The sequence below is a fragment of the Cenococcum geophilum genome, assembly GCF_001692895.1.
Source record: "Cenococcum geophilum 1.58 unplaced genomic scaffold K441scaffold_15, whole genome shotgun sequence".
Taxonomy (NCBI): domain Eukaryota; kingdom Fungi; phylum Ascomycota; class Dothideomycetes; order Gloniales; family Gloniaceae; genus Cenococcum; species Cenococcum geophilum.
The window spans coordinates 634,810-657,941 of record NW_027137573.1 but is presented as its reverse complement, the minus strand read 5'-3'; the positions used below and the strand labels follow the sequence as shown (position 1 = coordinate 657,941).

At 40.0% G+C, this 23,132-nt stretch overlaps 5 protein-coding genes across 5 annotated transcripts; 3 read left to right on the top strand and 2 right to left on the bottom strand.

Annotated features, from left to right (window-relative positions):
- Positions 1–3,240: 3,240 nt before the first annotated feature.
- K441DRAFT_695328 (uncharacterized protein) lies at positions 3,241–4,615 on the top strand. Its single transcript, XM_067652802.1, has 4 exons — positions 3,241–3,417; positions 3,467–3,750; positions 3,807–4,177; positions 4,231–4,615. The coding sequence occupies exons 1-4, from the start codon at positions 3,347–3,349 to the stop codon at positions 4,381–4,383; spliced, it is 879 nt and encodes a 292-aa protein (XP_067505382.1). The 5' UTR covers positions 3,241–3,346; the 3' UTR covers positions 4,384–4,615.
- A 144-nt stretch (positions 4,616–4,759) lies between these two features.
- On the bottom strand, positions 4,760–6,476 carry K441DRAFT_608409 (putative monooxygenase). The gene is made up of 3 exons (XM_067645467.1): positions 6,326–6,476; positions 6,075–6,275; positions 4,760–6,028 (listed from the first exon to the last, which is right to left on the bottom strand). Exons 1-3 carry the CDS (start codon positions 6,369–6,371, stop codon positions 4,917–4,919), a joined length of 1,359 nt encoding a protein of 452 aa, XP_067505381.1. The 5' UTR covers positions 6,372–6,476; the 3' UTR covers positions 4,760–4,916.
- Positions 6,477–16,001: 9,525 nt separating this feature from the next.
- Positions 16,002–18,553, bottom strand: K441DRAFT_657864 (uncharacterized protein). Its single transcript, XM_067648253.1, has 7 exons — positions 17,981–18,553; positions 17,721–17,880; positions 17,629–17,669; positions 17,354–17,570; positions 17,159–17,297; positions 16,995–17,105; positions 16,002–16,934 (listed from the first exon to the last, which is right to left on the bottom strand). Exons 1-7 carry the CDS (start codon positions 18,416–18,418, stop codon positions 16,160–16,162), a joined length of 1,881 nt encoding a protein of 626 aa, XP_067505380.1. The 5' UTR covers positions 18,419–18,553; the 3' UTR covers positions 16,002–16,159.
- A 682-nt stretch (positions 18,554–19,235) lies between these two features.
- Positions 19,236–20,480, top strand: K441DRAFT_553993 (FAD/NAD(P)-binding domain-containing protein; the record flags this gene model as incomplete). Its single annotated transcript, XM_067643207.1, has 1 exon — positions 19,236–20,480. One exon carries the CDS (start codon positions 19,236–19,238, stop codon positions 20,478–20,480), a length of 1,245 nt encoding a protein of 414 aa, XP_067505379.1.
- Positions 20,481–20,776: 296 nt separating this feature from the next.
- Positions 20,777–21,747, top strand: K441DRAFT_676255 (uncharacterized protein; the record flags this gene model as incomplete). The annotated part of the gene is made up of 2 exons (XM_067650937.1): positions 20,777–21,346; positions 21,520–21,747. 2 exons carry the CDS (start codon positions 20,777–20,779, stop codon positions 21,745–21,747), a joined length of 798 nt encoding a protein of 265 aa, XP_067505378.1.
- Between the last annotated feature and the right edge of the window lie 1,385 nt (positions 21,748–23,132).

Sequence of the window (23,132 nt, the reverse complement as noted above, 5' to 3'; positions counted from 1 at the left end):
TTTATATATAATGTAATACCTTAAGAAGGAATAGGTATATTACTATTTAAGGCAAATTATAGATATAAGCTAAGAATATTGTTATTATTATAATAAGTAAAGAAAACGAGTAGTATAGCTAAAGAAAGAATAAAGACGTTAATAAATCTTTATATAGACCTTATGGAATTAGTAAAGAGAGTATAAGAGAGAATAAAAAAGTACTATAATGCTAAGAGATCTAAGGGACTAGATCTTAAGGAGGGAGATAAAGTATAGCTACTATACAAAAATTTTAAGAGTTGATGACTAAGTAAGAAGTTAAACTACGTTAGACTAGGACCTTTTAAAATTACGTAGAGGATTTTACTAGTTATGTTTAAGTTAAACCTACTAGCTAAAATAAAGATTTACCCTATATAGTATATTGCGATACTAGAGCTAGTATATAGGAATATTAAGCTATTAGTTTATAAAGCAAACATATATAGAGGACAAGAAGAAAATAAATAGTAAGTTTTAAAGATTATTAGTTATAAGGATGTTAATAATAAAATATAGTATAAGGTTAAGTAAATAGGCTACACTAAGACTACCTAGGAGCTACTAGAAAATTTAAAGAATGCTATAAGAAAGGTATAGGAGTATTAAAAGAAATTAGGTTAGGTAGTATTAAAAAAAAAGGATTACTAAAAAATAAGTTACCTAAGGGGGACCTAGGAAGAGTAGTTACCGAACTACTTAGATCTATTTCCTTCTCTATTAAAAAAGAATCCGTTCTTTTATTACTAAGTTCCTATAAACCTTATTTTATAAGTTTTTACTCCTTAGAATAAACCTTCTTACGAACCTTCTTAAGATGGAGTAGATAAGTAGACGCCGTAATGCGAGCATTTAGGGCCTTTTATTCCGTATCCTAAGAACATTCCAACTTAGTAAGGGTATAAGATAGTTTACTATCTAACCGCGTAGTAGTAGATTAAATATAAGACCCTAAGATAAATTAATTAGGGAACTAGACGACTGTTAAGAGTAATAGGTTGCGTATATTTAGTATTAGAAGTAGAGCGAACGTTATAAAACGAATAAATATTTACTTTAGTATACTTTAAGTAAGAGGACGGTTGTTATAAAGATAGGTTCGCTAATGTAATATAGACTAACCCCTCTTTTAAATAATAAGAATATAAAGACGGTATAATCTTACTTAAAGATAATATTGCAGTAATAATGCGAGCATAACGTTAGGCGTATAAAGAAGAAAGTGCTTTAGGTATAATAAGTAATAATATTAACTAAATTAATTAGACGGATATTATACCTTTAGTAAACGACTTAGAGATATTTAGAATCTTTAAGGACGAAGATAGAGAGGAGGGAGATAGTATTATGGACGCTTTAAGTATAATATTATAACTACTAGGAGAAAAGTCGGAAGAAGCTAGTTAGTTAATTTAGGCACGGTCTAGNATNGANCNNGTAGAACTATATNANNAGGAATNNTAACNAAGGTTATATAATNTNCTANNTATTAAATNANAGNAATANNAGGAACTTACGTACCTTATATATAAGACGTATATTATATATAAGAAGGATTTTATAGGAGTACAGTTGTGTATTTAAGGACCCTTAGTCTCTACCTAGATAGTTTCTTTCTTATAGTAATTTTTAGAATACAATTAGAGTTAATCTATTAGGCAACTACTCCACTAGTTGTTATTACGTTATTGACTTTTATACTTACATTTCCTACACACCTAGCCTAATAACGAGCCTACCGTAGTTCCTGCTATAAGGTTCTGTTACACTAGCTATATATACTACATAGCGCTTATAATAATAGTCCTATTATAATTCTTTAGTATAGGCGTTAAATATAGCTTAATTAATTAGCTAGTTCTTATTAATAACTATTAAATATAAATTAATAAAATAAGGGATAATATAAAGGCGATAGAGAAAATAATAGCTTTTACCTTATAGTATTTTAAAAATAGTTAGACTTATCTTTTAACCCGCTAATTTAGGCGCTATGTTATTAATAAGGCTCGGCTAATAAGAGGCTCTTATTTAAGTCTTTATAATAAGAACTACGCACGGTGTTCCTGCACGGCCCCGAAACCGGCCCAAGCGTTGCACCTTAGTGGGTTAAGGGATAGAGCCTTGTGCTAGAGTATTGTACGCGACTCCAAATCTTGTAACAACTATCTGGCCAAACTAGATATTTACCTAGTTCTATAACGTGACGTTGGCCGATTGTTTGTATAGGCGTTAGTTGGTGGTTAATTAATGATCGATTTTGTAGTATGGTACTTGCTATTCTAAGAGAAAAACATATAACTTGGTGCTTGCTTCTATCAAAAATCCGGATTAGATGATCGTCTGGGACCGAGATAAATGAAACACCCGCACCTTGGTGCTTTGATGTTTCAAGCCAGGAGCACAGTTGCTGACGGCACCGTGGTGGGCCGTGAGATGCTAGCCATTGCGCAATCACGGGTGTCGAAACCTCCAGCTTGTCGCTAAGCTTATTAGATAAGCTCATCTCAGTGCACTCAAGCCTTCTCAAGTCTTTTTAAATTAGCTACCGCCTTCTCACGTTTTATTGTCGTAGAGATCCTTCAGCCCCCAATTACCTACAGAGGACGGAGCAAAATGAATTTTCCCTTTCTTTTTGGGACTAGCGGTTTTCCCCCATAAGGTTTTGGGCCTTTTGGGGGGCCTTTAGGGGGCCTTCGGGATATAGACCGCCTAAAATCTTGTTGCTTAGGCGATAGAGCCCCCATAACTTTAGCGACCTTATGGGGGGTATCTACTAGTCCCGAAAAGGAAGATAAATCCATTCTTATGCCGTCCTCCGTAGCTAATGTTTCATGCAGTAACAAGCGAAGGCTATGCATCCAGAACATCTCCAATCATTGCATCTCCAGCTAGCTTCCGTAGCGGTTTGCATGCTTACTTTCGATTGCGCAGCCTCATAATTACCGAATATCATACACAGGATTAAACCTCTCCACAATTCCCCAACTTGTCACGTTATGGATGCTCTGCGGCCCTCCGATCCACAGATCGTCGGCTCCTCTGTGCTATTCTCAGCGTTTAGTAATTACGGCCATACCAACCACTAAGCCTTTCTTATGCTTCTTATGTTTTCAACAATGCTTTACATAATTTATGTGGTTCAATGCTGTGTCGAGGAAAAGGTATAAAGGGAGGTCCTTCCACCATATACAACAGTATTCTCAGCGAAACCCAGGTTGTTGCTTCCGTCCCGCTCCTGCTATATTCTACTCTTACCAATCTCACTGATCGATTGATCACAATCCTATAGAAAAACAACTTTATTTCTTGCAAATTTATAGCGATGCATCTTTCGACAACAGTTGCCTTTTTTCTAGCAGCTGCGGCAGCAGCAATTCCAAATCCAGTTCAATGGTGTGTATTTGTTATTACCGTTTCAATGCAATTGATTGATATATCCTAGCGGAAGAGACGGGCTTCTGCCTCGCCGAAATGTTAATGCATATCTCCCAAAACGAGACGTCAGCGATGAAACACTCGACATGTGTAAAAACGCAGTGAATTGTGAGGTTCATGACACTCCGAGCGGAAAACGTATCAGGTTCAAGAGGGGAATGGAACCTGGCTCCGAACATTATAAAAGAGCATTCTACCATGAAGATGGCCTTACTAAACGGCAAGCCAATACAGTGAATACACTAGTGACGACTGGAACAAATAGCCTTAACTATGGGACAACCGGTGCCTGTGAGTGTTACCTCGTCATTCATTCCATACTCAGCGTAGCGAACTAATAAGAGTAGCTGGCCCAAACGGTGCATTTAACAGCAGCTTAACTGGCGCGTGCCAGGACTCCGCCTGTGATACGGCATCCGTTAATATCGACACTACTTACGTAACCTCACTCGGACCATCAGGAGAGACATTGGTGGTCCATCCTCAAGGAGAATATGACGATTCTAACTCACGGGATATGTTTATAGCTGCTATGGTTGCGACCGCCAGTGTGGGAGAACAGGTGAAACAGGTCAGCTGGGAAATTCGTGCTCCATGCGGTCCTGGAAAAAGCGGCTCGATGTCCCAGGCTACCCAAACAAGCTTCATAAACATATCACGTCACGTCACACTCTCTGATGGCGTGACAACTGCCATCCAAGGCTACATGCTTGCAGAGGTACCAAACTTGAGCCTCATCCCTGCGTTCAATCCATTCTAACTTGCTCTTAGGTTGAACTTCAGCCGGATACAAGCGACTGGTGTTCTATTCTTACAGGCCTTGGCACCGAAATTAGTGGTGTAATCAGTGCCCTTCCTCCTGTTGCAGAAGCTGGTGCGGCAGGTGCAGCATTCTTTGGCGTTATCAGCCCTTCTTGCTCTTAGTTCTCAGGACTACGTCACAAACCTCATCTTTCCTTTGCGATACCTTGTTCCACACCCTACTGTCTATTGTACCTTTACTTCGCGCGTTTTTTTTAAAACTTCTATTCCGGCGGCGATTATTCTATGCGTCCCTTTCTCCTATCAAAATTTATGACATGGGATTCTAGACGGGGGTCAACCCGCCACATACAGGCATACACACTATATAACCGAGTATGTCATTTTAGCCTAGATATTTCGCAATCATAATAGAGCGACTTGTCTAGCGACCTTCGCATGGTACTCCTCGACCTGCGCTTTCCACTTAACAAACCAGAAAACCGCCGTATTTGAGAACTAGATAATGCATAATTGTAAACCATGAATACTGCCATTTGCCACCTGCACCATGTCTATATAGTCTCTTCTATTTCATAGATTAATCAAATACACGAGTCCGTTCAACATTATCGCTACCATCGCTTTTTAAATTCAAATTGCAAATATTGCTTTGCATATGTTGAGACTCTATGATCAAACTTTCTCACAATTGGCTACGCTTGGTGTAAATTGGCTAATATGCTATAGCTCCCCAAAACTTTCTCTGAAAGCTCTGCAGCTACCTCCATGCAGTCAAACCCATATATCTTCTTCTGAACATCCGCGTCTGCCCATTTGTCGGGTACTGGACCCTTTCCCGCCCTCAATGCTGCAAATTGCCTGTCTCGATCCTCTCTTGCCTTACCCTCTCCCAAATGCATCGCCCGCCCTGATGCAGCTGCCATTTCGACTAATGTTTCTGCGCGTTCTTTCCTCGCCTTTTCGTAGATCCGAAGCGCTTTGTTGATAGTGTCGGGAGACTTATCAGGGATACGTGAGAGCACAACGCCAAGAACAGCTGCATCTTCTATGGCTTGTGCAGCGCCTTGAGCAAGGTGCGGAAGCGTTGGATGACAGGCATCTCCAACTAACGCCACCGAGCCATGAACCCATGTCGGCAAAGGAGAATGTACTCGCAGTTTCCATTCGCATACTTCGCCCTCAGGAACGAGGTCAAGCATACGCAGAACTTTCGGACAGAAATCCGAGTATACAGAGAGCATAGCAGTTTTAGAGCCTTTGGTGGTATATGTCGCTGAGGGTGCGGCTGCAAAATTAGCGTCTGGCTGGGCGGTTGAGATGTTGTAAATGTTCTTGCTCGATATGGGATATGCGATGATGTGTCTTTTCTCCGCAATCCAACGAGTTACTTTATCACCGTCAAGAAGTTCGAGAAGCTCTGGGTCATGCTCCATTTTTTCCCTACTAAGCATGATTCGGTATGCTGCCTGTCCGGTATCTTCAACCTGAGCAGTTACTCCGAGCCTCCTGAGCATCTCAACTCGAGTGTTGCTCTTAACGCCGTCAGCTGCTAGAATGATATCCGCTTCCACTTTGTAAGGGGAATCTCCATTTCTGGGTACTGCTATAAAAGATGGCTTAGGCGAAAAGGTGTTTATTGTATCCGCAGCCGTGGAGAAAAAGAATGTGATGCTTTTCTCACGCTTGCATCTATTGTAAAGTGAATTTGCCAGGGATGCTCTGTGGCCGACCATGTGCGGATAACCATACGTTTCTTCAATATATTGTAAGTTCACGTGGCCCAATTCTTCATCGGTCACCCCCTCTGTAGAAGTCAGTTTCTATTATGTACTTGGATTCAAGTGACGTACGCCTCACGCTTGTTTCATTTAGAACGACAGCTTCTCTTTCGATATCTTTCCATACGCCAAGCCTATCCAGAATTCGCACCATGTTTGGTGCCAGTTGAATTCCCGCACCAACAAAGCCCAAGTTCGAAGCGAGCTCGTATACCTCGATAATTTGGAACCCTGCTTTAGCCAAGGCCAAGGCACAAGTCAAACCACCCATGCCTACATAATGAGTTTCAGAGCGTGTGAATCGGGAAACATGGGCTACAAACCTGCGCCAATAATGCATATTTTCGTGTCCTGCACACTTTCCTCCATTTTGTTTACTGTCAGAACAAGTAAATTGGAGGCCGATTCCTAGGAGTTTTTAGGCCAAATGAGCTCATACAAGCACCTTAATATAGAATTCTCTGTGAGAAGCTAAACACTTAGCCGGCCAAGCCATTCGTAATTAATTTTTGTGAACCCCGCTGCCAAGAAATGACCACTGTGGGAGGCGGCATATGGTCGGCATTTGGTTCTAAGTTTAAAGCCCCGCTCGTTCGTTCCAAACGAGCCCCACCGTTAGCGTACAACGAGAAGTGGTCCGTGCGCGAACACCGGTTTTAAACCAACGCGTGCACCAATATAGATCCCATTAATTAATTACCTACTACAATGCCTTCTAATCGTGCCAGAATTAATATAGATCTTGTTTAGCCTACTTAGCATCATATTCCACCCTATTAACGCGCCAAAAAATAATGCCCTAAACCCTGACTGCTGCCTAAATTCGAGCCTCTTTATATTAATAATTAGGACAACCATAGCTTACTAAAGCTCCCTCCCAACGTTAATACTTACATCCTTTTTAGCTATTTAGTCTCTTTTTTACAGACGAGATTATAGACAAGCTTATAGCTTAGATAAATAAGTATATAGAGCCCTACCTACCAGATAAGGAAAAGAAATATCTATAAACTGTAAGAGTACATATATTACATCCCGCCGCGCTTGCGACAAGTTCGCAAGCACTCCGTGTCTTTTTGGCCGAATGGCGACGTTGGGGCGGGAAACGTTACATAAACCTAGTAGCTAATATACAGGTAAGAATTATACGCGCACTTTATAGTGCTTATTTATATAGGCATTACTATAAAATTAGATATTAAGGATTACTAGCTAAGTACGTTATTAAACAGTATATATGAATTAATAGATTCTAGTAGATTAATTATTACTTTTAGGCCTTACCTCCCTAGCTAAAGGCCGATAAAATACCTAGATCTATATTTAATAGAGTTAAGGAGCTTTATAACGGAACCTTATAGCAAGAACTACAGTGGGTCCTATTATTGGGCTAGGTGTATAGGAAATGCAAGTATAATAGTCGACAACGTAATAACAACTAGTGGAGTGGTTGCCCAACAGATTAACTCTAATTATATTCTAAGAATTACTATAAAGAAGGAACTATCTAGGTAGGGACTAAGGGTCCTTAAATATATAACCATACTCCTATAAAATCCTTTTTATATGTGATGTACGTCTTATATATAAGGTACGTAAGTTCCTCTTATTTCTCTTATTTAATATATAGCACATTATATAACCTCGGTTACTATTCCTCGTTATATAGTTTTACCAGCTCTATTCTAGACCGTACTTAAATTAACTAACTAGCTTCTTCTAACTCTTCCCTAAGTAGTTATAATATTATACTTAAAGCGTCCGTAACACTATCTCCCTCCTCTTTATCTTCGTCCTTAAAGATTCCTAATATCTTTAAGTTATTTACTAGAGGTATAATATCTGTCTAATTAATTTAGTTAATATTATTGCTTATTATACCTAAAGCAATTTCTTCTTTATACGCCCAACGTCGTGCTCGCACTATTACTGCAATATTATCTCTTAGTAAGACTATACCGTCTCCGTATTCTTATTGTTTAAAAGAGGGGTTAGTTTATATTACGTTAGTAAACCTATCTTTGCAATAACCATTCTCTTACTTAGAGTGCACTAAAGCGAATATTTATTCGTCCTATAATGTTTACTTTACGTTTAATGCTAAATATACGCGACCTATTACTCTTAATAGTTATCTAGTTCCCTAATTAATTTGTCTTAAGGTCTTATATTTAATCTACTACTATACGGCTAGATAGTAAACTATCTTAAGCCCTTATTAAGTTAAAATATTCTTATAATGCGGAACAGAAGGCCCTAAATGCTCACATCGCGGCGTCTACTTAATTACTTCGTCTTAAGAAGGTTTGTAAGAAGGTTTGTTTTAAGAAGTAAAAGCTTATAAAATAAGGTTTATAGGAACTTAGTAATAAAAGAATAAATTTTCTTTTAATAGAGAAGGAAATAGATCTAAGTAGCTCGGTAACTACTCTTCTTAGGTCCCCCTTAGGTGACTCATTCTTTAGCGATCCTTTTTTATTAATACTGCCTAACCTAATCTCCTCTAATACTCCTGTACCTTTCCTATAACGTTTTTTAAATTCTTTAGTAGTTCCTAGGTAGTTTTAGTGTAGCCTATCTACTTAACCTTATACTATATTTTATCGTTAATGTCCTTATAATTAACAATCTTTAAAACTTACTATTTATCTTCCTCTTATCCTTTATACGTGTCTGCTTTATAAACTAGTGGCTTAATATTTCCGTATACTGGCTCTAGTATTACGATATACTATATAGGGTAGATCTTTATTTTAGCTAGTAGGTTTAACTTAAATATAACCGGTGAAATTTTTTACTTAATTTTAAAAGGTCCTAGTCTAACATAGTCTAACTTCTTACTTAGTTATTAACTCTTGAAATTTTTATATAGTAGCTATACTTTATCTCCCTCCTTAAGATCTAGTCCCTTAGATCTCTTAGCATTATAGTACCTTTTTATTCTCTCTTATACNTTCTTTNNTAATTCTATAAGGTCTATATAAAGATTTATTAACATCTTTATTCTTTCTTTAGCTATACTACTTGTTTTCTTTACTTACCGTAGTAACAACAATGTTCTCGGCTTATATCCGTAATTCGCCTTAAATAGTAATATGCCTATTCCTTTTTAAGGTATTGCATTATATATAAACTGTATAACTAGTAATAGTAATACCTAATTATTTTGTATATAATTAATATAATACCTTAGATACTGCTCTAGCGTCTAATTTAATCTTTCCGTTTAACCGTCTGTCTATAGATAATATGCGGTAAAAGTTGCTACTTAAACTCCTTACTCCGCTAAGAATACCTTCTAAAATACTGCTATAAATCTTAGATCTCTATCTAATATGATTTTACTTAGTGCTCTATGTCTTATAAACACTTCTTTAATATAGATTCTAGCGACATCTTCTATTAAGATTTCTTCTATATATGCTATAAAGTATCCCCACTTTATAAGCTTGTCTACTATTACTAAGATTATATTATAATCTTATCCGGTAATAGGATCTCTTAACTTTAGTAACTTAATAATAAAGTCCCATAATATAACCTCCTATAGTCTCTTTAGTATTTTAATAGGTTATAGCCCTCTATATAGCTTATACCTTATTAGTTTATTTCTCTAGCAATCTAAACACTCCTTTATAACCTTCCTAGCTATTCTCTAGATTCTATTAATAATATATTCCTCTTAGAGTCTTAACACTAAGCCCGTAGCTCCATTATGTCCTTAAGTTAATCCCTTATAGAATTCTTCCACGAATTGCTCTGCTATGCTTCTTAGGATGTATTTCGCTTCTTAATTTTTATATATATCCGTCTATAGATCTTCTAGCTATACTTTTAGAATTCTTTATACCTAAAAGCTCTCTAGTATCTTATAGACTCTTTCTAGCTCCTTATCTTCTTAAGTCGCTATAATCTTTAGATAATTATACCTAATTAATCCATCTATATCTTTTTACAGTAAAGCCCCTAATAGCTTCTTATCGTTTTGTAGTTTAGCTTTACAGCTTAGAGTATCTGCCCGCGTATTATCTGTACCCTTAGTATACTAAATCTTAAAATAGTATTCTATAAGCATCTCTGCCCATCTAACCTATCTTTGGTTAAGTTCCTTCGTTATTAAGAATCCTATTAGGTTCTTATAATCCGTCTTAACTATAAATAGTTTTTCTATACCTTATAAGAATGCTCTCTATTTCTTTAATACTGCAACTATACCTAATAACTCTTTATTATAAATGTCATAGTTTAACTCTAGTGGTGTTATCTTTTAACTATAGTATGCCACTAGGTGCTATTTATCTTGGTGTCTTTATATAAAGTATACCCCTAGTATATAGTCTGATGTATCTATTTTTATAACTATCTCTAATCCTAGTTAATAGATCTTAAAAACTAGCTCCTAGGTAAACAACTCTTTAACTTTCTTAAAGAGTTCCCTTTACTCCTTTCCCTATACCTATAGTTCTTCTTTCTTTATTAATCGCGTAAATGGTTTAATATTCTTTAACTACTGCGCTATAAACCTTCTATAGTAATTGCAAAACCCTAGAAACGATCTTAACTATATAACGTTCTCTAGTTCTTACTAATTTACTATAGCCTCGATCTCCTTTAGATCTATACTAAGTTAGCCTAGTTTAATAATAAATTTAACAAAATTAGTCTTTCTAGTAAAGAACTTGCATTTCTTAATTACTACTAGCATCTATTCTTCTTATAGTCTCTTTAAGACCTATTTAACGTGTTCCCCGTATTCTTCCTTAGTTATTAAGTAGATAATAATATTATTAAGGTATACCATAATAAATTCATCCAAATGTTCTCCTAATACATTGTTAATATGCTTTTAGAACATTGCTAGTACGTTTATAAGCCCGAATTATATAACTAATAGTTTATATAGTTCTTCCTTTAACCTAAAGGCTGCCTTTTATTTATTGCCTTCCTTAATCCTAATCTAATAGTACGCCTATCTTAGATCTATCTTTGTAAAGATTTGCGCGTTGCCTATCCTATCTTAGATTTCGCTAATTAAGGGTAAAGAATACCTATCCTTTCTAGTAATACTGTTTAACTGTCTATAGTTAATATACAGCCTTAGTTTACCATTTTTCTTTAATACGAATAGTACTGGATATCCTACTAATAACTGTAATGGTCTGATATATCCCTTTTATAAAATTTTCTGGATAAACTCTTTTAATGCTCTATTTTCTTCTTTAGTAAGCTTATAAATTGGAAAAAACCTTAGACTTGTTTCTAGTTCTAATTCTATTTTATAGTCCTATACTATATACTCTAATAGCTTTTTACTTTCCGGTGACTATAGTTTCTTACTATACTTATAGTATCTCTTTAGTATATAACTTAAGCCTTACTTAGTCTCTTTATATATCGCTTTAACTTAGTACTATACTAATTTAGTCTATTATCGCATTTTACGGTGTTAAGTATTTTTAATATTAACCTAACCTGTAATCTAATCGATCTTTAAATTATATTTCTATAACTAAGGCATCCCTAACACTACCTTATCCCGTCCCAATAGTAGGATATTAAAAGACATTTTAATTTGTCTCCTTTTAATAGTTAACTAAATAGGTCCTGTTTTAAGATTAATAATCCCTCCTCTATAGGCTATTGGATCTCCTAAAATTGTTACTAATAGGTAAGATTCCTCCTTTTATTAATAAGGTAATCCTATTCTTTTAACTGCTACTAGCAAGATATAGTTCCTTATTGCTCTACTATCTATTAATGCCTTAAACTATTAATTTTGCTACTTAATTTATAAATTTAGATGTTGTCCTTAAATTCCTTTAAGGGTCTAAGGCTTTACCACTAGCTCCCTCTAGTCCTATAGGCCTCTACTTTTCCTAATTATTAGCTACTTAATCCTATTATACTTAGCTTACTTTTTAGCTAATGCCTAGTTCGCTTTTTATCTTTAATATACTATAGACACGTGTTTTTTAGGTATTTCTACTACTATTATCCTTCTAAGTATTCTTCCGTAAGGAATCTTCCTAGTTAAAGTATTAAATTCCCTTTCTTTTAGGCTTCTGCTGGATGCCATCTATATATATATTTAGTATTCCTATACTATTGCTTATCCGTTATCTAGTATATCCTTATAGGGTATTTCTAATTCTTTTCCTTTAGATTCTTATATATTTCGTATATATCGTCTATATACGCGATCTATGATAATATATAGTATGCTAGGTGCTTTAGGTTAACTCTTAGCTTATCTTTATCCCTAAATTTAAACCTTTATTATACTAATCTAAATATTATAACTTTATTTATAGGTACTAAGATACGTCTCTTACTTCTCTAGTCCTCTAATTATTCCTCTAAATCCTTTAATATTATAATTAAGGCTCCTTTAATATGAGTTATAGCCTTTTCTATAATTAGGTGGTCCTAGATAACTTTTTTATCTAACTATATATAGAAATCTTCCCACTTATTATTGTGCCTCTGCCTATACTACTTTTAGTATAGCTACTAGAGTATATACGGCCTGTCCGTAAGGAAGTATCTTCTTATTACTGTATCGTAACAGCCCTTTATATATCGTTCTTCGAACCTAGTAGGAATCCCTAAATCCTCTTTATTTTCCAGTTTAGTAAGCCACTTAGCTCTTAGTGTGCCTACTCTTAGCCTATTAGTAATCCTTTATACTAGCGCTCTATCCCTTATACGTCCCAATATACTAGATCTCTTATCTAGTTTCTGTTCTTACTATGCGATAATTCTTACTCTAAATTCGTCTATAGTTTCCTTTAGTTTGCGCCTTACACTTAGATTCTTAAAGTTGTCTTACTTCTTAATCTTAGTATTAACTTTTTAATCTTTAGTCCAAACACTATGTTTTATTAGTAAGTCCTCTAGGTCTATATATCTATCTCCTAGTCTAGTTACTATTTATATCGCAGATTCTCTAATCTGTAAAAAAGCTCCTTACTTCTTGCCTATAGGTGTCCTAATTCGCACTCCAAATTCTTAACCTCTTAGATTTTTTAATCCTAAGCTTGCTTCTAACTTAAGCTTAGCTTTAGCCTTAGTCCAACTAGGCTTGCTTAGTGTTCTTATCTTATCTTAAGAGTCTTAAATCTTACTTATCTTATCTTAAGAATCTTATGCCTATGGGAATCTTCGTCCTAAGCTTATTCGTATATCTTTAAACTAAGCTGCTACTCTACTCTATTAGTTATCGTCCGTTATAGGTCCTTAAGCTTACCTCGTCTTATCTTAAGAATCTTAGTTATCTCTTATCTTATCTTAAGAATCTTAAGCCTTTAGCTTCTTGCCTTTATCGAGTGCTAAAGTGGTTCACTATCCTACTTCTCTTGCGTTTCGCGAAGCGATAGACATTATATTTAGTGGGGTCTTAATCCCTACTAATATTCCCTATTCTGTAGTGGAATTATCCTCTGCCTTTAGTATAATATCTCTAATGGCTACGTATTCCTAGTAAACCGCTTATATTACCTTATCGTTATAGAATATTTCGCCTACGTTAAATTTATTATCCTTAATATCCAATCTATAAACTGGTTTATTAGTTTCTCTATATTCTATAGGTGCTGGCTCCTATAGCTAGTAGCTTACGCTATACTTAGCGTCCTTATAAATTCGGTATACGTTATTATAATAAAATGCAAAACTTTTAATTAAACACTCTTTTGTTCCTCGCAGCGTATTATTATCCCTCTATACATATATATTGTCTGCCGTTAGTCTAGTTCCCTTTATTATATAGTATCTCTAACTATCTTTATAATCCCTTACAAAGTGACCTTATTTTCCGTAATTTATATAAGCTCCCTCTTTAAACTATTACTTTTGCTATAGAGTCTGCCTAAATATCTTCTGCTGCTAAGATCCTTAGTTTAGCCTCTACTCCTTAAACCTTTAATTATTTAATCCTTATCCCCTAGGTTTCTACGGTTTCTTACTCTATCTTTTATAGGCTTTTTTAGTACCACTTAGGTCTATTAGCTCTGCGCCATACTATAGTTTTTAACTTAGCTTTAGTTATTGTGTACTCTACGCCTTATATAACTATAGAACTCTATCCTAACCCTTCTTAGCCTATTCCCTTTAGTAGATTTAATTATTAATCTTAATCGCCTAATCTATTAGTTCCCTTAGGGTATCTATATCTTCTATTAGAATAATTACATCCTAGACTTTAGCCTTAAGTCCCTATTTATACTATGCTATAAGCGCCCTATTATTCCACTTAACTTATATTGCTAACGTTTAGAACTACGTTATATACTTAATTGCTAAGGTTCGTTGCGTAATATCTTAGAGTTTTCTTTTTACTATAGTTACTGCCTCCAGGTCTCCAAACATTTGTGTAAGTTACTCTATAAATCTATTTTAGCTTAAGAATATAAACCGTACCTCTTGGTTTATAGTCGTTATTCTATTTACCTAAATTTCTATAAGGTAAGGCTTAAACTACTTAAGTGCTCTTCCTATTAGGAATAATCCTACGTACGCTATTTAATCCATAGGTGTTACTAGCTTAGCTCCTTCTTACGTAACCTTAAAGTGTATTTATATAAGGAATCCTTTAAGCTTTAATCTCTCTCCTAAGTATCTTTTAATTAATAGTAACTTAACCTTTACTACGCCTATCCCGTTAATCCTATTTTCTAACGTCGCATTATTTTCTATTAGCTAGTTAACTATCTTTTATAGTTGTCCAACTATTATAGGTTGCTATAAGTTAGTGTCTACTATACTAATGTTATTACCTAATCTTAATATAGTTGCCGCCGTCGATAGCGTTATAGTGGCTGCTTTTAATGGTATATTATTTAACCTCTTATATTAATACCGTAACTAGGTAGTAATTATATAACGGAACCTTATAGCAAGAACTACGGTGGGTCCTATTATTAGGCTAGGTATATAGGAAATATAAGTATAATAGTTAACAACGTAATAATAACTAGTAGAGTAGTTGCCTAATAGATTAACTCTAATTATATTCTAAGAATTACTATAAAAAAGGAACTATCTAGGTAGGGACTAAGGGTCCTTAAATATACAACCGTACTCCTATAAAATCCTTCTTATACGTAATATACGTCTTATACATAAGGTACGTAAGTTCCTTTCGTTCCTCTTGTTTAATACGTAGCACATTATATAACCTTGGTTACTATTCCTCGTTACATAGTTCTACCGGCTCTATTTTAGACCGTGCTTGAATTAACCAACTAGCTTCTTCCGACTCTTCCCCAAGTAGTCGTAACATCGTACTTAAAGCGTCCGTAATAAGCTTATTAAGTATGTTTGGCTTACTTATAGGAAGCTCTATACCCCTAAAACTTACCTTATAGTTTATAAGACGATTTAACGCTTTATAGGCCGTGCTTCTAAAATTGTTAATATTCTATCTAAGCTAATACTAGAAGGCTTTACAAATATAGGTGCTGGCTAATAAGGGCTATATATTAGACTAGCTATAGTATGCTAAAGGTAATAAAAAGGGGCTAGTTAATTTGGATATAAGCTTTACCAATAATAAAGGCTTTTTAAAGACGTAGGTAGTAGTGTTTAATTTAGTCCTATAGGAAGACGATAATAAGTAACGCCTCTATCCACCGAATAAGTACGTGGTTTAGCTTAACAATCTATCTATAAGTGTTAAGCTTTCTATATAACCTCGGGGCCTAGGTATTAGAGGTATAGAAACTATCTAAATAACTAGAATAAAGTGTAAGGAATAGGGGGACGTTAAGGGCGATATTAAGCAGGCTTTTTATTTTATTTTATTATTTTATATCCGTTATATCATACTATATACAATACTACACATGCAGCCTCTAGGCCATAGCGCTATAGTCTTATATACATAAATCCTCTCTAGGCAGCTTAATATATATTAGTAACTAAGTAGACACTCTAGCCCAGGTTTAAAGTGCTAGGGGAGCTGTGGTTAATGACGTCTTCTTTCCACAACTTCAACCCAAATTGAGATTGTGCGCCAGTGATACTTTAAGGGAATGTATTAGTGTAAATACATGCATTATATAGAAATTTGTATGACTAATTCTCCCTAAAAGAGGATTTGGTAGCTTCCACAAATCTTCTGTAATTAATCAGCATCCTTTTCATGCCAATTTCTTCATTTACAACGCCTCCAAATCATAATGGCTTATGAAGTATGTGCCGTTCCCAGTGTCAACCGTGAGATTGGTTTGCACTGTCTTTCCGCTCTTCAATGTACCGCTCTCAACCACACCTCCTCCTACCGGTCTGGTTAACTTGTTCGCTCCGCTCTTAATTGTGAAATTCGCCAATGAAATCTCATAGTTGTTTCGGAAGACGACAGTAGGCAAGCCAAAATAACGCGCTTCCACTTGTTCAGCGGAGATATGCAACTCGTAATAGCCGCGGTAGTAGAGATCGTTCCATTGCAGCTCGCTGTTTGCAGCTACTAGCCACTGCGTTGCGTTATGTGCGAGAGCCATGGTGATGTTTGCGCCGTACGGGCAGGGTGAGGAAACTGCGGATCCGGCGAACTCAACACCAATGGACCCATCGCCAGTGGCAGGGTTGTAGGCCTTGTTGTCCAGCCAAGCAACGTCTGAAACCCAGGAAGCATGAGAATCACCGGAGATGAAGACATTGTTAGAGATACCATTGTCGTAAAGGTGGGAGAGTGTACGGTTGCGGTTGGACTGGTAGCCATCCCACGCATCGTAGTCAAGTGGATTAACGTTACCGTAAGCGACTGATTCATTGAGACGCGAGAAAACGGTTTGACTACCAACGATACGCCATGCGGCGCCTCGTTTGGCGGACGCGGAGAGCTGACTGTAGAACCAATTCTCTTGCCGGCTGCCCATCATACTGCGGCCGCCATCGTTCGAGATTGCGTGGACGTAATCGGTATTCCAATAACTGGGAGTCATTTTGTTAGCAAATTTGAATTTAGAGAAATTACAATCAAAAGGGGCTCACAGGTCGGTGATGCTGCGGTCGTATTGACGTGTATCGAGCATTATTAAGTCAATCAGTTTGCCGATGGAGAAAGAACGCCAGATTCGGAGGTTGTCGTCCATTTCGACTTGTCTGCAGAGGTTAGCCAGTACTGTTCCCCGAGCTAATACGGAGAACGTTCATACCGTATGGGCATCCATTCGAAGTAGGCACGAACGGCATTCATCTTGCGTTGATCCACACTAACGCCACCATCTTCAACGAAGGAAGCTTCGGTGTTGTTTAACTCAGACGCGCCATCACGGTAGGTATTATCTGAAACCTCTGTCGTAGAGTTAGGGTGTTTGTTATAAGTTTTCTCGAAGTTGGAGCCGACTTACCATGATCATCCCAAACAGGGATCCACGGGAATCGCTGATGGCTAGCGAGTAGATCGAGATCTGTGCGGTACGTTGCAATTCTCTTGCGGTAGTCGTAAAGCGAATAGATCTCTTTATCTGGAAGAGGGACACGGCCAATGCTTTGTCCCCAGCCGTAGTCACCATTCTTGTATTCGTAAATGTAGTCACCGAGATGGATCACATAGTCCACAGAATCCTTTCAATATATTAGCCGCAAGGACCTTGAGAAACTTCGAATACCAGGAGTAGCTCACCTTTCGCACAGGATTCCCGTAGGCGTTGAAGAAGCCGAATGCTACAAGGAGGAGTCAATTCAAGCTCAAGATAAGACCCCAAGTAGTCTTACGAAAGTTCGAGCACGAGTAAACAGCTATTCCCACATTGGTAACCTCATCGTCTGGGTTCGGGGTTGTCTTGGTCCTCCCTAGTGGGCTCACGTTGTTCGAATTGCAAACGTTGAACTGGTAATAGTATGCTGTGTACGGTTTCAGACTGCCGGCTTCAACCTAAGATGAGATTGTCAATCACCCATCCCACAAGCAAGCCACCCACAAGCAAGCCACATGGGCGAGGGATGTTAGGGCTCATCCTGCAGTGTGTAATTACCTTGACCGTATAGTCGATATCAGAGCTAGTGTACACTTTGCCAGAACTCGCCACGTTTGTGAGAGCCTTGTCTGTTGCAATCTTCCATTCCACACAAACCGGGGCTTTGGAGACTGCTACATACTCCTCCGTGTCGTGGTTGTATAGCGGCACATAACCAGACACGGTCACGTTGGACTTGTCGTTGTCGCTCGAGGGGCCAACTCGGGTCCAAAGAATCACGCTGTTTGGATAGGGATCACCAGAAGCCACGCCATGGGTAAAGTTCAGCTTCGCGGGATCCCACGCACTGGAAGGGTCATTCCGCTTCACGACTTTGTGAATAGAAATGCCGAGGGAAGGATGATGGTCTGAAGGGCTTCGATAATTGAGGTTTTTGGCCCAATTGGCGCTCACAAGCGCAACAGACGAAAGAAGAGCGAGAGACTGAAGCTTCATGATGCTAATTGACGGGTAAAAAATACCTGGCAGGCTTGCCCTCAAAAATTGCGGGCTTCAGTTGGCCTTTTTGTAGCTACGGAGAGCTACCACGGCAACTTGGTTACGAGCCAGGCAAGTTCCCCCGGGCCTGGGTAGCCAGCCAGGGCCATACCAATCACGACCTAGCATGCTAAGTTGATGTTTCTGCGAACCCGGTTGTTGAAGAATGTCACGGTGGAGAGACACTGCATGTAAGATGGAGAGGAAGTCCTCTTCCGTCATAGAGTAAACAATACCCGGCCAGGGGCTTGGAGGCGTGGGCGAGCGGGGTTCGGAGATTTCGGATCGAGGGGTAGATGAAGCCTTGCGTGCGAATTAGAAGACACTAATTAAACATGTGAGGGGCCGTGTAGCTTTTCATTTGTCCGGATATGCTGGAGTCGCCTTTTCTTCTTTAGGAAGGAGCTGGGAGCCGTGTTTGCCTAAGACTGGGGTATATCCGCTGTCAGCCACCCGCATGGCAAAGTTCTAGAAATCCCATGTTTCCGGTGTTGTCGCGGAGGATAATGTGCTGAGATTTTATTTTATTTTTTCGGAACCTACCCAGTGTGATACGGAGTGCGCTGTCTAAACATGTCTAATACATGAAACAGCATTGTATCGCTACGGCCGTATTTTGCATGATGAATGAGAGAGTCTATCAACAAAAGATGCCTTCTGTTGTCATCTCACATCATCGGAGACGGGTAAAAATATTTTATTTGCTTCCAAGTGCCTGGAGGCTGCTTCTCTTCACTCTCTCACCACCAGGAACACCCAGCCCGCAATCCAACGGATGGCCACGCAGACCTTTAAAATCGCTGTCATTGGTGCTGGACCCGGTGGATGCATGCTCGCACGGCTTTTGCACCGTGCAAATATCAATGTCACCATATTTGAAGCCGAAGCATCCGTCGATTTCCGCTCACAAGGCGGCACGTTGGACCTCCGCACGAAAACGGGCCTCGCCGCTATAAAAGAGGCGGGATTGTACGAAGAGTTCCTGAAATACGCCAGATTTGATGGCGAGTCGCTTGTGCTCTGCGACAAAAATAGGAAGACGTACCTCCGCCGGTCGCCATTAAAATCAGGTAACAAGATTGCAGCAGCTCCGGAGATCGACCGAGCTGAGCTTCGTGGGTTGCTTTTGAGGTCTATTCCTAAGGATATCGTCCGCTGGAATCACCGTCTTAGGAGCGTGACCGAAGACCGGGTTCTCCAATTCGATCACGGCGTTGAGAAGGGATTCGATTTAGTTATTGGCGCGGATGGTGCTTGGAGTAAAGTGCGCCTTCTACTATCTCAAACAAAACCCTTCTACTCTGGCATTGGTGGACACAGCTTTTCAATCCCTAACGCGAAAGAACGGGCCCCAGCAGCCTATAAACTTGTAAATCGCGGGTCTGTCTTTGCATTTTCCGATGGGAAAGCCCTGATCGGTCAGCAACTGGGCGATGATAGTATCAATGTCTCAGCATGGAGCAGAAGGAGCGAAGAATGGATGAGCGAATGCGGTTACAACCCTCAGGACGGCCAAGAATCGAAACAGGCTGTTCAGAGAGAGTTCAGTGGCTGGTCTTCAGATCTGCTAAACCTTATCGAGGCAGCCGATACTATGGAAGCCCCCAGATCCCTATTCATGCTTCCAGTGGGTTTTAGATGGGATAATAAACCTGGCGTCACGCTTCTCGGAGATGCGGCTCACCTGATGACTCCGTTCGCGGGTATTGGTGTGAACCTTGCCCTCGAGGATGCTATGAAGCTTGCCCACGCGATCATTGATGCATCAAAGGATACCCGAGACGATGCGCTGGCGGTAAAAATTTCAGAATATGAAGAAGAGATGTTTCGGCGCGCGAAGAAAGCCCAGCAGCTTACCAATGGCGCAATGCAGGATATGATGTTTACCAAAGATGCACCAAGATCATCGATTGAGTCTTGGTGTACTAGAATGGCTAGCGAACATATGCCATCATTTTTATATCCCTTAGTTTTCTCGGGGATCTACGTCTTCTATTTTTTCTACAAATTTTTCATTTAATAAAAGATTGACGAAATATATTCCTCTACTGGTCTCGTTTGTTCAAAAAGTCAAGTTGGACTGTCTATATTTTCAGTCGCACGCGGTGACGTACGCAAGAGGCCGACCGCCAAGTGGATATGAATTTGCTATGTGCTCATATGTTCAAGAATAGATCAAGAAAGATAAGGCTAATATACAACTCCCTACCTTCATGTCACATGCATGAGGTAAGCAGCTCTCCCCGCCACTATCCACTAACCCAGCTCACTTCTCCTAGCGGTAAACTCGCAGGTGCTTACAGTGCTTTAACCGCAATGACCGCATCCCCACTACGAACTCCTCTACGCCAATGTCAGGACCCGTCTATGATACCTTCCAAAGCTGTGTCTGGTGAAGTTCCCCTAATTGAACTTAAACCCAGAATTACTCCACCCTTTATGCCGCATCTCGCCCGTCCCATAGCCAATCACCTACGTCGCCTAGGCCGAGTTAACACTAGTCACCGCAGCTGTTGCCGTCGCCGCCGCGACCCCCGTCTTTGTCGGCCTGATCTTGCCCGCCAGGATACTAGCCAGCAGGGCGGTATCGATCCTCGCAGCCGTAACAACGCCGTCCGCGCCCGCGGTGAGGGTAACCGGCGCTGCGATGCCGAAGATGGTGGTGCAGCCGAGCGCAGGGGTGGGCTCGAAGGACGCGGCGAAGCGCCGCGCCATGAAGGTGAACAGGTTGTTCGCGACGGCCGGCGCGGGCGAGGTCTTGCCGCTGAACAGCGCCTGCTACTGCGCGATGAAGGTGCCGGATGCGGCGTACGACTTGCGGTAGGTGGTTCCGGAGGCGCTGGCGACGCTTTGCGCTTGCGGTTGTCCGACGCCTGCGTGGTAGAGGTTCGTCTTGGCTAGCGACTGCGCGATGACGCCATTGTTGTTTATGACGGTGAAAGCGTCGTTCAATGGCACGAGCGCGGGGCCGGCGGCTGGGGGGAAGAAGTTGGCTTGTAGCTTGTTTGTGGCGAGAGATGCGGATTTCCTGACAGTGCGGTGAGCGAGTTGCTGGTTAGTGGCGTGCAGCCCAGCGCAGGTGCAAGGAAGTCGTTCACAAGCGCGTTGTCAGAGCCATTTGTGAGCTCTTCAGCGCCTGGGTTCGCTTTGGCATTCGCGGAGGTGTTTTGCGCGAGCACCTTGCCGCCGATAAGGAGGTAGGTCGTGTTGGCGTTGCCGGATTGGTCCATGTCCACGACGCGGAGGTCACGCACTGTGGGGCATTATCCACCGATACCGGTACCTGATGGGGATGTCTTAAGCTTGCCAGCTGTCACGGTGGCTTCGGCTGTCTATAAAGAATGAAAGTGAGAAGGGTGATATAGGGGAGTTACGGCTGGGGGCCAGTCTACCTTTATGAAGGCATCTCTGCTACAGTGGGCGAACTATTCACGGTCAGCTTACAGCGAGCAAAGCTAGTGGGCAGTGAGCGTAACCTGTCCAAAGATCGAATCTCTAAGCCCGTTCACGCATCCTTTCGTCGGCTCGGCAAGCGTAAGCGTAGCTGCATTTGTCCCGAACCAAATCCACCGCCGCCCCCTTCGGTACGGTGACACGGGCGGGCGCGGTGAAATCAGTCCCGACCATTGACCCCGGTTGACGACAAGCAAGTTGTATATGGAGATGGAGCCCATGGCTAGGTCAAAGATGGCTGCCTCAACGAAAGCGCCCTAGTTCGAGAAGTTGATCTGATTGCATCCGGTGAGCGTGTATGGGGTTGCAAGTCCGGTGGAACTCAAAGGGTTCGGGGGAACAGTAAAGACACAGTCCTGAGCGAATGTAGATGTTGCAGCGAAAGATAGGATGAGGGCACAGCCCTTTGCAAGAAACGATGGCATGATGGATTTACAAGTAAATGAGAGACAAAGGTCAATGAAACCGCACCTGAGAAATAAGAAGCGTCAAAGAAGACACCACCATGAAGGTCTCCCAGCATGCTTCAGGGCTAGAGTGTGGAGTTTCATCGTTCGTCTGATCCTCCCGATCACAGTAATTGCCATGGGTGAGGCCTTGAGCGCGAGGTGAAGCAGAGGTGAGGCAGAGGCGTACGCTAGCTGCGGCATGAATTGGCGACGATACGAGATGATCCGATAAACAGGTTGCCGAAACATCGTAGTGTTGAAAATAGAAAGTCAAAAAATTAATACCCAGAGTCTGTAGAGGTAGTAACTAGTTGTCTTGGAGTCTGGGCTGTCTTGTGTCCTGTTTACTATTGCGAAGCTGTTCATGGCTCCAAAGGGGCTAAGGGGGAAGAGGGCTGCGTGCTCTCCACGATCTAGATCCGATAAACAGCTGAACCAGTCTCCAACGGTCTGGCGGGATGAAACAGAAGCAAAGCCAATGGCTATAAGCTTTGACACTTGGGGCAGAGAGGCAAAATCCCCGCACCCCTGTACGATTTATCCTCCCTCCATTCACTTTCCTACTGTGAATAATATTGTTGCAAACGAAGGAGATTGACCCAGAATCATAGACGGAATCTGAAGTTGAACCCCGTATGATGCCCTGAAATCCCTATTCTCGGAAAAGCTTGTCGTCTCTTAGGAAAAGCTTAACATCACCACTCCTTGAACCACCCCTTCGCTTACTCTCTGCAATATAATTGGATGCGTCGCTACAACTTGCCCTCCCG

Excerpts from the sequence above, each read along its gene's own strand:
- K441DRAFT_695328 (XM_067652802.1), top strand. The coding sequence starts at position 3,347 with ATGCATCTTTCGACAACAGTTGCCTTTTTTCTAGCAGCTGCGGCAGCA. Across the intron at positions 3,751-3,806 it reads CTATGGGACAACCGGTGCCT|CTGGCCCAAACGGTGCATTT; the intron begins GTGAGTGTTACC and ends TAATAAGAGTAG. Across the intron at positions 4,178-4,230 it reads AAGGCTACATGCTTGCAGAG|GTTGAACTTCAGCCGGATAC; the intron begins GTACCAAACTTG and ends ACTTGCTCTTAG.
- K441DRAFT_608409 (XM_067645467.1), bottom strand. The coding sequence starts at position 6,371 with ATGGAGGAAAGTGTGCAGGACACGAAAATATGCATTATTGGCGCAG. Across the intron at positions 6,276-6,325 it reads AATATGCATTATTGGCGCAG|GCATGGGTGGTTTGACTTGT; the intron begins GTTTGTAGCCCA and ends CTCATTATGTAG. Across the intron at positions 6,029-6,074 it reads AAATGAAACAAGCGTGAGGC|AGGGGGTGACCGATGAAGAA; the intron begins GTACGTCACTTG and ends TGACTTCTACAG.
- K441DRAFT_657864 (XM_067648253.1), bottom strand. The coding sequence starts at position 18,418 with ATGAAGCTTCAGTCTCTCGCTCTTCTTTCGTCTGTTGCGCTTGTGAGC. Across the intron at positions 17,670-17,720 it reads TTACTCGTGCTCGAACTTTC|CATTCGGCTTCTTCAACGCC; the intron begins GTAAGACTACTT and ends TCCTCCTTGTAG. Across the intron at positions 17,298-17,353 it reads CCCTGTTTGGGATGATCATG|AGGTTTCAGATAATACCTAC; the intron begins GTAAGTCGGCTC and ends ACTCTACGACAG.